Source organism: Anopheles arabiensis, chromosome 2, assembly GCF_016920715.1.
Source record: "Anopheles arabiensis isolate DONGOLA chromosome 2, AaraD3, whole genome shotgun sequence".
In the NCBI taxonomy this organism is placed as follows: Eukaryota; Metazoa; Arthropoda; class Insecta; order Diptera; family Culicidae; genus Anopheles; species Anopheles arabiensis.
Genome location: NC_053517.1, coordinates 23,816,911 through 23,829,772, shown reverse-complemented (window position 1 = coordinate 23,829,772; position 12,862 = coordinate 23,816,911). Strand labels below are relative to the sequence as shown.

The 12,862-nt window shown below is 45.4% G+C and overlaps 3 protein-coding genes across 5 annotated transcripts; all 3 read right to left on the bottom strand.

The window, feature by feature from the left end:
* Positions 1-273: 273 nt before the first annotated feature.
* On the bottom strand, positions 274-2,242 carry LOC120907059 (alpha/beta hydrolase domain-containing protein 17B). 2 transcript variants are annotated; one of them, XM_040319035.1, is made up of 4 exons: positions 2,229-2,242; positions 717-1,352; positions 468-600; positions 274-390 (listed from the first exon to the last, which is right to left on the bottom strand). In XM_040319035.1, exons 1-4 carry the CDS (start codon positions 2,240-2,242, stop codon positions 307-309), a joined length of 867 nt encoding a protein of 288 aa, XP_040174969.1. In that variant the 3' UTR covers positions 274-306. The 2 variants fall into 2 exon arrangements, with proteins under 2 accessions (XP_040174969.1, XP_040174970.1); XM_040319036.1 differs by lacking the exon at positions 2,229-2,242 and adding an exon at positions 1,510-1,770.
* Positions 2,243-4,585: 2,343 nt separating this feature from the next.
* Positions 4,586-7,942, bottom strand: LOC120907082. Of its 2 annotated transcripts, none has more exons than XR_005740307.1 (4): positions 7,242-7,942; positions 5,803-5,990; positions 5,456-5,682; positions 4,586-5,137 (listed from the first exon to the last, which is right to left on the bottom strand). XR_005740307.1 is itself a non-coding variant. In XM_040319037.1 (4 exons), exons 1-4 carry the CDS (start codon positions 7,540-7,542, stop codon positions 5,045-5,047), a joined length of 684 nt encoding a protein of 227 aa, XP_040174971.1. In that variant the 5' UTR covers positions 7,543-7,941; the 3' UTR covers positions 4,586-5,044. The 2 variants fall into 2 exon arrangements, 1 of the variants encoding a protein (XP_040174971.1); XM_040319037.1 differs by having other exon boundaries at positions 5,581-5,682; positions 7,242-7,941.
* Positions 7,943-10,158: 2,216 nt separating this feature from the next.
* Positions 10,159-12,357, bottom strand: LOC120895601. Its single transcript, XM_040299105.1, has 4 exons — positions 11,828-12,357; positions 11,274-11,766; positions 10,581-10,850; positions 10,159-10,489 (listed from the first exon to the last, which is right to left on the bottom strand). The coding sequence occupies exons 1-4, from the start codon at positions 12,137-12,139 to the stop codon at positions 10,161-10,163; spliced, it is 1,404 nt and encodes a 467-aa protein (XP_040155039.1). The 5' UTR covers positions 12,140-12,357; the 3' UTR covers positions 10,159-10,160.
* Between the last annotated feature and the right edge of the window lie 505 nt (positions 12,358-12,862).

The window sequence follows — 12,862 nt, the reverse complement described above, 5'->3', positions numbered from 1 at the left end:
GCTGCCGCTCGGCCCGGCCAACGAGTGCTATAACAGTTTTTCGCTACCACTGCGCGACGAGCTTCCGCCGCCGCCGCCGCCCCCTCCGGTCGTTGCCGTACCGCTGGTGGTGCCACCGCCGCCACCGCCACCGCTTGTGCTGCTACTGCTAGTAGTGGTTGTGCTGGTTGTGGCGGCCGGGGTCGCTTCCTCGCCCGCGGTACGCTTGCCCGATCCCGCCTTCGCCGGGCGCTGCGACGGGCTTTTCGGGGCTGCCGCTCCGGCCGACGAGGAAGACAGCTGACCGGAGGAGGCATGCTTTAATTGTCAGTTGCCCAGCTCGACCGCGATGAACTTCTTCAGCCGATCCAGGTACTGGTTGTACAGCTCCACATCATTGTGACCGGCTCCCTGTGGACAAAAAAACGGAAGGATTGGTTAACTTTGGATTCACCTGCAGGACAAGGGACAATCGCCATGCCACTCACCTCAACCCACAACGGTTCGACGGCTTTTGGGCACTTTTCGTAGATGCTTAAACCGTGGGAAAAGTCTATAACCTCATCCTCCGTGCCGTGTATCACCAGCACCGGCGATGATATCTTCGACACCTTATCGATACTGTGCGTGTGTGTGTATGTGCATGTGATAGATGGGGGAGAAAAGGTGAGAAAAAAGCGATTATTTCACACGCTCGATTTCGTACCGCAACGGCCGGCCAACGCGCGCCAACTAACCTTGGAAACACGTCGAAAAACCAGGTCCGCTTCGTGTTTGGAAAGGCCACCCTCATCCCCGACATCAGGGGAGAGTGCAGGATCACAGCCCCAACTTCGTAGCGCGCGGCCAGATCGACCGTCGGCACCGTGCCGATGCTCTGCCCGTACAGGATGATGTTCTCCGGGCTGACGCCGAACCGGGTGCGCAGCGAGTGCCACGCCGCGTCGATGTCGGCGTACAGGTTCTTCTCCGACGGCTTGCCGCCGCTCATCCCGTACCCGGAGTAGTCGTAGCTGAAGATGTTACAGTTGATGCGCAGCCCCAGCCCAAGGTAGAAGCTGCTCATCTGCCCGAGATCGACCGCATTGCCGTGGGAGAAGAGCAGCGTGTACTTGGCGCTCGGCGTGCACTTGACGTAGATGCAGGATAGCTTGTTGCCGCGGGCGGTGCGCGTGTAGAACCCTTCCACGTTTTCCTTCTCGCGCTCCGAGTACGGCCACTCGGCCCGCTCGTTGAAGCTGAGCAGGTACTTTGCCTTCGACTCGTCGATCGGCGTCAGGTTGTAGGTCGGTTCCGGCGGCAGAAAGGCAAGCTTGGCCGCGATCCGGCCCGGCAGCGGCGGGCAGCAGAACAGGCAGCACAGCTCACCGAAGCTGGAAAGGAAAGGGGAGGGGAAAGGGGGAAAACGTTAACTTTGACACTGGCGGGTTGCGTTGCATTGTATCCAATATCGTCCACAGACTAATAATCACACAGAGGGGAAGGGTTGCGACCAGAGGAGAGGAGAGCACATATTGCCACAATATTTACATAAATAATCCCATATTGTTTACTGTTGCCGTCGTCGTAGTTAGCAAAAGCTGCTCTGGATCTCGCAGTCGGCTGGTACTGGTGCTGTAGCCAATCCGGGAATGGCGCACTATCGCGCTAACACCGGGCAACGTTTATGATCGCGTATTAGACCGTCGTTCGTCTTGTGACTGATACGGGCAATTAGCGCACTGTTGTGAAACGGGCCACACGGGCGATGGGGCTTATGGGGATTGCGTTAAGGGAGGGGAGGGTGCTGTGGAGGGCAGCTTTATGGGTCGTACCGCAGTGCCACATTATTATCAAACCAATATATGCGTGACTGGGATTAATACGCCGAGTGCCTGGCGCACGGGGGACGGAGAAATCAGTCAGGTCCGCTTCTCTCCTGCCAATCGATTCATCCAATCAAACACGGCGACGGCGAGGACCCCTGGAAGGGTCGCTAATGTGGGACGCTGCTGGAAAGGGAGGGCACATACGGAAAAAGGATATGTGCAGTTGGAGGTGAACAGGACACTCGTCATAACGAGATAAGACGCACAACACGTCCGGAAGTGGATAATCGATAAAAGTGGGGGTTAGGAAGAAAAATTCATATCATTTTCTCCCTTCTCTCGTTTGTGCTGTTTTTTTTCTAACTGGCTGTGGAAAATCGTTTTTTTTTTCAATGCTTCCCACGCCGATTGTACCACAGCACATACACATTCACTACTCACCTTAGCCCATTCATTGTTGTGGTTGGGTGGGTTGTGTGGTGGTTATGGAGGGGAAGTGTTTCGTTACACTACTACTACTGCTGGTGCTGCTGCCGCTGCAGGTGTTGATTGCATCCACACGGCGAAGATTTGCAACGCACAGATCCTGCTGTTCGTCGCCTAATTATGCTTTTTTTGTTCTTCCTTTCGCTCCTTCCACCCACCTCTCTCACACACACACACACGCCGGTGTGACGGACGAGATTTTCTCTCACGCCGTTCGCTTTCCACCGCTGTTTTCCCTCACACACACACGGCGGCTGGAGACTGATGCTGCTGCTACTGCTGCTGGTTGCTTCGTTGCTATCGATTTAGCCCAACACAGACACACATACACACACACAAACACTGCTCTCTTTTCGTTTGTACGCGCGCAGCCTGCTTTGTCTACGTGTCGCGTCGGTATCACACACAGAAGAAGACAAAAAAAAGCAGCCGCGTTCGAGGGGACGAGGGGGGCGGTGAAAACAAGGACACACAAACGGATCGACTAGGGTAGAACTCTACCGGTTGCTTCCTAGTTGTTGCTGACTGGAATGGCTCACTCTTCGGCAGCAGCAACACTCCTTACGAGATAGCGCAAAGATGGAAGAGAAGTAACAGCCCCGACAACACTACGAAGAAATCACTACGCTATGGGCCGTGGTGCGATTGCAATCAAAACACTACACTGACGGGGGGGGAGGAGAAAGGGGCTTTTTGCTTACCCCCATCTACACACACACGCGCGCGCAAAAAAAGGTTCTGTTGACAGAAGAAGCAACGCTGATAGTACAACGCTTACGGGGGCAGAACGGAAGGCGAGCAAAAACACACACAATCGCTTGCTCTCTCTCTCTCTCGCGCGCCTTGTCTCGGTACGTAAACCACATTCAGCCTTATCTATTGATTTCGGGACACTTTTCTTTACATGACTAATGCAGCCCGCCACTGTCCTCCGCCCTGCTGCCTGCCGTCTCGGAGTTGCATACGTCACAGCACAGCTTTACAAGTGGAAAACAACAAATCCTTGAGCCTGCTGTGTGCTTTGTTCGCGTTGTGCGTTGTATCCGTTTTCGGGCTCTTCTCTGTACATACACACATGCACGCACGCACCCACACACTGGCCTGTAGCGCTGTGGGAGTTTTTCGCCTAGATTCGTGTGTGTGTGTGTTACGACAATGGGAATGTTTTGTGCGTGTGTTTAGCTTGGCTCGTTGTTTGGGGGCCCGGTTTGCTGTTGCGTTTGTTGCGTTGAATCGATTAACACTACTTTTCACTACAAACAGCACACACTACACACACTCGCCCTTCTGTTGCATTACATCTAATTAATCATCACTGCACGCTCAGGCTGCAGCCACACGAAGGGCCGAGACGGAAAGCAACAACAGCGTTTGACAGCGGAACTATGGGCGTTGGGGTGGTCAAAAGCGATTGGACAACAAATCATCGCAATTCGATGTTTATTTTTCGTCGAAGCGTTGGTGTTCCACAAAAATTGACTAAAAAGATGATAATTAAATGAAGACGTTTAATGAACGATTTCATGACTATTATTACGATTTCGTGCGGGGGTAGTTTTGCAAAAAAAGAACAAATTTTAAATAAACAATCTATGAGAGTGAATAATGTATCGAAATCAAATTGAACGGCACTAGAAACGCTTTAAAAACGCTTAAATTTTACAATCTTTTTCAGTAGTATTAATGAAATATGATTGTTAGAAAAGGTTTTTGGGTGTTTTTTTTTAAGTGTTCAAGTGATATACGGTTAATATTAGCTACACTGTAACTAATACGCACTAATAGGCTGATACACGGCTAATAGGCATGTAACTGCGATTTAGCAAGGAAAGGCTTTTAATTTGACACCAAGCCCAAGCGCCACAGATTAAGCTTAAACGCACCGTAGATCGATAGTCTATGATACGCAGAATGTATAAAAGTATACAACAGTACAGAGAGAAGGAGAAAGCTCTCAAAGCGAAGCAAGCTCTACTGTGTGGCTATCTCACCAACAGATGACGCCACAAGCTTTTTGGCCTTATTTTTAGAATGCATCAGTCGTTTATCGTATGCTAAACGAAGTCTTTTTAGATTCCTTTTAGGTTGAAAGCTTGAGCCGTTTAGACCACGTTTTGCGGTCGTTTAGTGGGTTTGTGGCACTTGGGAGATAATGTTGATCGATTCGACCACCTCGTCGCGACCGGCTTAATCATCTAAACTCCGTTGCCATTGGAATTCTTCAAAATATAGGATAAATTGAAGAGTCGGTTTAGCAATATATGTGATATGAATTGCGCCACATGAATCAACAAAGTCAACGTAAGACAACGTCCGTTTTTTTATATTGCTATTGTGACACATTTGTTTTTATTTTCGTTGTTTTCAAATACATTACACTCGATAAAAGTATAAAATAGGTAATTTGTCCTTATCCTTCTACTACTGTCTGGCTTTGGTAATGATACACAAAAATATGATACAATCAAAACAATCAACAGGCGCTGATTGTCGCTCTTATGGCCTAACAATAAACTACGTCCTACGATGTACGATGCGCGATGCTGCAACTCAGCATCGCAAGATCATAACAAAGCGCTAAGATATAGCGTTCCCTTAAACGGTACAGCGTGACAGAAGATCACAATAATATTCTTCTCCTTCATCCGGTTTGCGGCTGCGGAAATGCTTTAACAACTAACGACCAGTTCTAATGCTGCAAGAGCATTGCGCGTTGGCTGGTGGGCTGGACGGCCTACCTACAGGGACACTACTCTAGTACAGGCGCACTACTAGTGCGATAGTGACTTTTGCTTCTTCTGCATTTCCATGAAAATGAGCGTCGCTCCCATATTGAGTCCACCCCATTTGGCGCAGTCGGAAATCTGTTGAAAAATTGCGTAAAGCGAAACATACGAAAATGGAATTACATGTCTATGCGCAATCAAACGCTGTTAGCAGTGTTAGAAGCAGTAGTGTGATAAGTAACGTCACGGAGAGCTTAAGCCTCCGGGAGGGGTGAAGTGTTTTTAAATTGTTATCTGCGAGTGTGCAATCGTGTACTGAACTATACGATAAGCTTATTCCACTACCACCACCATCACCACCATCACCATCACCCAGAGCAAAAAGGGTAAAACACATCCCCAACAAAGCGGACCAACAAAGTGTAAACAACAAGAGGTATGAAGACGGGTTTTAACCTTTCGGTGCGCTCCAGGCTCCAGGCAGGGGGTAGTAGGATCGCGGTCGTATGTGTGGCCACTCAGAAGTAGCTGTTGTGCGCTCCTTGCAATGCGTCCTCGAACCGTTTCAGTAACGCACTTACTTGTCGCTTCCGGCTATCCTGCGGCCGGTCACCGTACCGACAGAATTCGGCAAAGTGTTGGCTGTTGTGGAACGGCATTTGGCACTTCGAGGCGTACTTTATCTGCAGTCGAGTCGAGTCGGGAGATAAGAACACAATTCGGCATTGCGTTAGTATAGACATATTAAAGTGATTGATGCTTCCCATTGAGACGAACCCGCTGGCCCCTGGCAAAACGCTCACCTGCGCTAAGATGTCTTTCTCCGGGTGCGCTTTCTTTGTCCGGTCGGCCACATTGTTGATCCGCAGCTGGTGGCCCTGCTGCCAAAGGTTGGCCAGCGTCACGCAGTACACCTTCATCGGCTTTTTCTCATTCTCCTTCATGCGCACCGAGTAGATTTTGACGTGCTCTGCCGTTGGTTTCAGTTCGGCTGTAAATAATGTCGCAAACAAAATAGAAATAAAAAACCTGCACACACACACACACTTTTAGCATATCATCATTAAGTCATCGAAGTGCGTAGGAATGGTTTGCTTGTGCTCGAAAGTGAGCTGATGGCGTCACTTGGGCGACCACCACCCTCTCGTCGTTTTGCATAACCCGTTTCGTTAGAATTAGCCGTGCCTCCCGGCGCCAAGCGACAGCATCAAGTGCAAAGGTGCGTTCTAGCCTTCGTGAGAATGGAATTCATCCCACATACACAGACACATAGCCAGAGAGGGAGGGACGGAGAGGGAGATAGTATTACAAGGGTTAATTAGCATACCGTCGCCATGAACGAAACAAAAGTCCCAGACAGATGCAACAAAAAAAAAAACAACCCCTCATCATATTCACCCCGCCGGCGGCTGAGAAGCTTGACCACAAACAATTGCCTTTTCTACGTTGCTGGTTGAAACTATTTGCTTACAGAAAGGCGGGGGAAAACGAAAGGAACAGGAGGAGCAAGGTTCATTTGCATGGATGCACTTTCAGCCGATGCAACCGAGTGTAAACCCGTAAATAATCAACCCCCAGGGCCCGGGCACAGTGACCACCACGGTGAGAGATACAACGCAATGCAAATGGCCTTTGATGTGTGTGTGTATCGATGGGGGGTGGCGCGAGGGGGTGCTAGGTAGCACAAACAAATTCCTCACTCTCCTTCCCATTCCACGAGAACACGACACGACGGTATCACACTACTATCCCTTAGCATGTAAACAACTCGGCCCCAAACGGGTCCGGTGCAGCGGCCTTCAAAATCTACACACACACACACACAGCCATCACAGGGCGCGACGCTATTTGATACGCCCTTCCTTCCACAATCCCTACCCTTGGGGTATTACGATGTGGTGCTAAAAATAGCGAACCGGTTGCCACCTCATCACCTGCATTAAATTACACAGCCCCTCCCTTCATTACCCGGGATGGGAAATGGAGTGGGGAGGGAAGGGTAAGGGGGTGCATCATTCCCTTTCTGAAAGTAACCCCCATTGCTTGTCCCCCCCCCCCCCCAGGGAGAGGGGGGTGCAATATCACGCTTTGTAGTGCACACTGGTCACGAGAATATTCTTACACGCGCGCCACGCGAGTTGACAAAGAACGGACAGATGACTTTTCTACTAGCAGAAGGGAACAAAAAAAAACAACGATACCAGAACACAGCAACCAACATCCCTTTCGGGGTACAACTTACACTTCTTGAGCTCGATCGAAACCACCCCGAACCAGCTGTCGGCGGTGGGGTCGGCCGGTCGGCGCACCTCCACGATGAAGCCGTTCTCGATCACCGCGCAAAAGATGCGCTCCTCGCCGGCATCGAACCATTTGCTCTCGCGCAGCTTCTGTATCGCGACCGAGCTGCCGAAGCTGGCCCGCGGCCCAACGGTCGCACCGGCCGGTGGCGTAGCGGCGGCAGCGACCGCAGCCGCCGACTCCTGCTTGCCGGCCGGAAACCAGCGGCCAATGTTCAGGCTGTTTCGTCGCAGCAGCCCCATAGTGTCGCTTGCTGTGGTAGAGTTCTTGCACTTTCCGCACTCTCTTGCACACCGGAAGCAGTTCTTTGGGGGGTTCGAATGTACGGTTGTTTGTTTTTTGCAAGTTCGGTTTTTAGTTCGTTCCTTCGCTCTGTCTTTTGCACAGTTTCACGCTGCACATGCACACAAACACGGGCGCGGTCACAATGGTTCCAGCAAAACTACAATCAAGGAAAATAGGGGTTTCACATACACGCGCGCGCGCCTCAAACGGTCTGCTACGTCACAGCACTCTCCTCTGTAATGCACTCTCACAAGAATAAGTAAAAGAAAAACGTCTTTAGTCGGAGCTGCCTTCGCTGCGGGGTTTCACGTCTACTTCGCTCGAACGCTGTACAATATCTGCGCGCCGTTGCGGGCAACGATCGAGTAGGTCAGTCCGGTGCGCTCGCGCTCTCGCACACTAGCGCGAACGGCACACCATCGCCCACCGTGCGCTTATTGTTTGCTGTGCTGGTGTGCTGGTGCTTCTCACCCTCGCGCGCGGTGATCTGCCCGTTGCTACACCAACACCAACGCTGCGCCGGCTGCAGCTCAAACACCGGGGCGGGGGGGACCTGTGTATCGTCCATTGCAACCGTCCACCATTCTGCTCCCCATTCCAAGTGGGCGCCATTCCGCACTCCCGAAAACCTGTGTATGCATCGGGTGTGCGCCTATCGGGGTAGGGGAAAGCGGGGCAAAATGGGCATGTTAAGCCGTTTTATTAACTATAATTTGAATTTACCACGAAACAATGTTATTTTTACACTATTAGATGCTTTTACTAGTTAACTATGAGATTAAACTACCAAAAGGCTTCAGAATAACGAGTTTTCATCGAAAAAATGCAAAATAAAACTTTATGTTTTACGTGATGGTATTTTGACACGCGGGCCAAAATGGGCATAGCCCTGGGGCAAAATGGGCATATGTAAACAAACCGTGAAACGTCAAAACACTGGGGCAATATGGGCCACAACAACAGGGCTTAGGTAGCGATCATAGCTATTTTGCATGCGATGTGACACGTGATGTAGTCAATGACGAAACTTGTTCATGTAGTTTTGTGAAACTATATATGTTTTTAAGATGAGATGAGATGATTAAAGATTGTTTTTGTGGAGAAACAACGATTGTCATTATTTATTTGTAAATTTTACTGTTCCACCATGCGAATTATAAGGCAATACATCCTTAAAATATCAATAAAAACCAATTTTTTATTTATTATGTGTAGCCCTTTCGAATTAATTTTAAAAAGTAAGTGATTCTTTCTTATAAATAATAAATAAATTTTTGAATAAATAAACTAAAGCAATATGGAAATTACATCGTTTCTCGTTTCTTCCCATATCGTTTTCTTTCCATCTTATATCCCTGTATTATGTTTTATTATGTATTATGTTCAAACAATCTATTTTTCTGGCTAAAATGGATTCGAATGAGTATTTTATGCTTTTTATTACTAAATAAATTATTTATTTATTTACTAGTTAATTTATGATGCTTTACATTAGCTGACTACAGTGATGCTTTATATTTTTATCGATTTATTTTGTTCATAAGTTATCGCTGACGGTTAAAACTTATTTAGATTACTGGGTCAAAACATTCATCCGCTCAATCGAACGATTAAAACGGTTTGGCTGCGCCGACAAACAATGCCGCAATCACGTGTCCGATCAGTGGCCGATCGGAATGTTGACGACGTAGCGTTTTTAGAAAATGAAAATGTTTTGGAATTAATTATAAATTACGTATAAATGGTTAGGTATAAATGGGGAAAAATTACAGCAAATAAAGACAGTGTTTAACTTAAGCCTTTGATGGCACCAGTCAATCCGAGGTAAGCTTCGTGTTTGGCATAAGTCTTCTTTCTTCTAATATGCCTTCGTTTTCTGCTCGGTAGAACAATCTTAGCGGTCGTACCGGTTTTCCAAGTTTTTGAGACTTACAAAAGTTCTAAGAGTGCCAAGCGCTTAATAGATTAACTAAGGGCAAACATGTGTGAAAGTTCTATGAAATTCATAAACGTTTAAGAACCACCATCTCGAAATTAGACTGTTCGTCATCCTTAGACGTACTTTGCCGATCGTCGAAAGATCCGAATAGTCAGTTCTTACTATAAGAGACGGTTCGCATGGGGCTTGAACTCACGATCCTACGACGGGCATGTTGTTAAGTTTTATGAGCTGATGACTGTACCACGGTACCCGTCTAGTATGTCTATCAGCCTATAATACGATGGTGTGGTTGATTTTGAAATCAAGTCTCGTCAGGAATGGGTTAGTATAATTTCTATAATAATTTTAATTAATGGATATTATAACATTATACTATATTATTACATTTTAAATGCCTTTTACCAAAACCAATCACTTCCATATGGTTGCAGTCTGTATCACTAAAGTTTCATAATGCTAATACGATACAAAAACACTATGGAGTACCTAGATTTAATAGTTCAAATAAACACTTAAATCACGAAATATAAATCCATTTATTCCTAAATTAATAGCAATTGATTTCATGATTTAATTCAAATTATAATATACATCATATTTTTATTATTTTGGTAAGATGAAAGAATTCCAACATTATTTACATGTTTCGCATTCTAGGAAACAAGTTGCATGGAACCATTGGAAGCAAAAACAGCATTTTGTCCAAGCTTCACAATTTTTTGATGTGCTAAATACATCGCCACACTTATAGCACAGGATATTTTGTATCATTGTCTGATTTTTTTGCTGAGTTTTGTTTCTTTTTTTAATGTTTGATATATCTTTTAATGCAACTTGTTGTAAAAGATTCGTCCTGTATTTATTTGAAGTAAGCTCTGCAGATTTTCCTTGTCGATTTCGGCGTGGTTTCTGTTTTTGTGCTGGTGTGCAGATAGGTGGAGGAATGCTAATATTATCTGAGTCTGCTGTGTCAAAATAAACAAAAAGTAACGTGATGTTAGAATAACATACAAAATTAATTCAAACGTAAAAATAATAATTTTTAATACATACCCGAAGGGATTGACATAGCAATCGGCAAAACATCAATTTGGCTATTGTTTAGTGTAGCGTTTAGTGTCGGCTCTAATGGTTGTATAGTTTCTGCTATATTTTGCTGTGTTATGAAATTGTTGACAACATAATCATCTTCTTTAAAAACCGATGGGTTGAATGGATATATTCCTGTAGCAGAAAATCCATTTCTTGCAGTTGATCTGGTTGCAGCTTTTTCAAACGCTTCTTTTACTAGCGACGGAATGTTATAGAGTGAAACTGATTTTGCTACGAAACATTAGAAGAAGACATATAGTTAGGAAAAAAACTGATAATTGGTGTTGTTTGTCAACAGCGTCTCTAATTTGACAGATGCGTTGCGGAGATATGAGAGAGAAGGACATATAGCGCCGGCCAAGTAGCGATAGTCGAAAAGGTTCATCCCGAAGGAGTTGCGTGCAACGGATGAACTTGCACAAGCTAAGTAGAATGACCGTTATTTAGTTTGCGTGTGGTTTTAAAACAGGCACAGTGATGATAAACGACCTCTTTCTACCATTGTGCCAAGAAGATGTAAGTCAGTGTATTTTTAATTTTGATTTTAATTTAATTTTGAATTGAATAAAAATAAAGAAGTTTTCGTTTTTCCACTGCGCAAAAAAAGAGCTTTGTTGCTGGACACAATAATAGGTAACAATGCATAATAATTACCTGGGTTATTTTTCATAAAAGTTCCAATAGCAGATGAATAGTAAGTTTTCAATGGCCCCATAAACGTTACATCTAACGGCTGTAGTTTATGAGACGTGTGTGGTGGGATTGTTATGATTCGAACAAAGCTGTTTTTTGCTTTTTCCAACAACGGCCAGTTTTTTGTGTGGCTTGAATGTCCGTCCATAACTAGCAGAATCGGAGAATCTACAGTTGGTCTTGTAAATGCTAAAAAATGGTCGAACCATTCCATGCACGTTTCCATAGTGCTCCAGCCATTCTTACTGCAACCGAACTTTGATCCTTCTGGAGCACCAGTTTTTAGACCTTCGTTAAGTCTTTGTCTAGCATATATAAACATCGGTGGTAAATAGTCCCCCGATGCAGACATGGCCATAATTACAGTAGTGTTAGTGCCCTTTTCACTGCTAGATATCACTCCAACTTGATGTTCTCCCCTCTTGGCAAGAACTTTGTTCGGTTTTGTTTGTACCTGAAATGATTGAAAGAGATGAATAAATATGCTTTTTATACAAAAAAAATAAAATACATACTGTGGAGAATCCGGTTTCATCCATGTTCCATATTTTGTGCGGAGGAAAATCTTGTTCACTTAATACCGTCTCCAACACATCAAAAAATTCTTTTACGCTTTCTTTGTTAAAACCTCTAGCTCTAGCCAAAGATGTATTTTCTGGTGTTCTTACTGTAATGTTGGGATGTCGATCCATGAATCCTTTCAACCAATCCACTCCTGCGAGCCTAAGAGATTTATTGAATGGGTGCGCTATATTGTTCGATTCGGCTACCTCGAAAGCAACACTTCTCATTTCTCTTGGCGTCAGCCCATAGCATTGTTTCGCCATGGTTATGATGTGTTTTTCCAGTAGGAGTTCTTGAGCATTCGTAAGAACAGGTGAATGTGAACCCAGGCTCGATTTTGTATTCTTGTCTTTTTTTAAATATCGGTCTAGAGTGGTCCTAGGAATACCAAATTCCCGAGCAACGCTTTGTTGGGAAGAGCCAGATTGAACTGCTAGAATAGCTGTTTTCAATTGTTGGTCCGTCCATGACTGACGGTTGGATTTTCTAACATAATTCCGAACCATTTTTCACTATTAAACTAAGATTCATGAACTTAAGTGAACTTTTGATTTCTGATATGTTTTAGTCGATGTGATGACGCATTAACAATACTCCAATTTGACAGCAAGCAATTTGACAAGGTTAACGGTGATCAGGGTACGCATATCTTGTAGCGCGTAATTTTACCGCAGGCAACGCATGCTTTTTTGCCGCATGCTTTTTTGTATGGGATTTGACATTGATGACAATATTAGTGAATGTGGTGATAAGGCTAAATTAAAGTTATTAGATAAGTTTTCAATGCACGTATCTTTGCGATGAATCTTTAATATTTCACCAGAAACAACTTAAAAAAAATTCACCAATCAGTTTGCGTTCACACAATATGAATCTTGATCGGATACAAATATCTTAATTTACGCCGGTGGCAGCGTGTTATCATATGCGATTTTGACCAAGGTGTATTAATTTAGAAGTTTTTTTTTATCGCGTTTACCAGAAGC

What these genes read in the sequence shown, in the direction of transcription:
- LOC120907059 (XM_040319035.1), bottom strand. An exon ending in TTTTTCGACGTGTTTCCAAG is followed by an intron (nt 601 to 716) that starts GTTAGTTGGCGC and finishes ACACACGCACAG; the next exon opens with TATCGATAAGGTGTCGAAGA. An exon ending in TCGAACCGTTGTGGGTTGAG is followed by an intron (nt 391 to 467) that starts GTGAGTGGCATG and finishes TTTTGTCCACAG; the next exon opens with GGAGCCGGTCACAATGATGT.
- LOC120907082 (XM_040319037.1), bottom strand. Translation starts at nt 7,542, where the DNA reads ATGGGGCTGCTGCGACGAAACAGCCTGAACATTGGCCGCTGGTTTCCG. An exon ending in TTCGATCGAGCTCAAGAAGT is followed by an intron (nt 5,991 to 7,241) that starts GTAAGTTGTACC and finishes CATTATTTACAG; the next exon opens with CCGAACTGAAACCAACGGCA. An exon ending in AGAAAGACATCTTAGCGCAG is followed by an intron (nt 5,683 to 5,802) that starts GTGAGCGTTTTG and finishes ACTCGACTGCAG; the next exon opens with ATAAAGTACGCCTCGAAGTG.
- LOC120895601 (XM_040299105.1), bottom strand. Translation starts at nt 12,139, where the DNA reads ATGGCGAAACAATGCTATGGGCTGACGCCAAGAGAAATGAGAAGTGTT. An exon ending in ATGAAACCGGATTCTCCACA is followed by an intron (nt 11,767 to 11,827) that starts GTATGTATTTTA and finishes CAATCATTTCAG; the next exon opens with GTACAAACAAAACCGAACAA. An exon ending in TTTTATGAAAAATAACCCAG is followed by an intron (nt 10,851 to 11,273) that starts GTAATTATTATG and finishes AATGTTTCGTAG; the next exon opens with CAAAATCAGTTTCACTCTAT.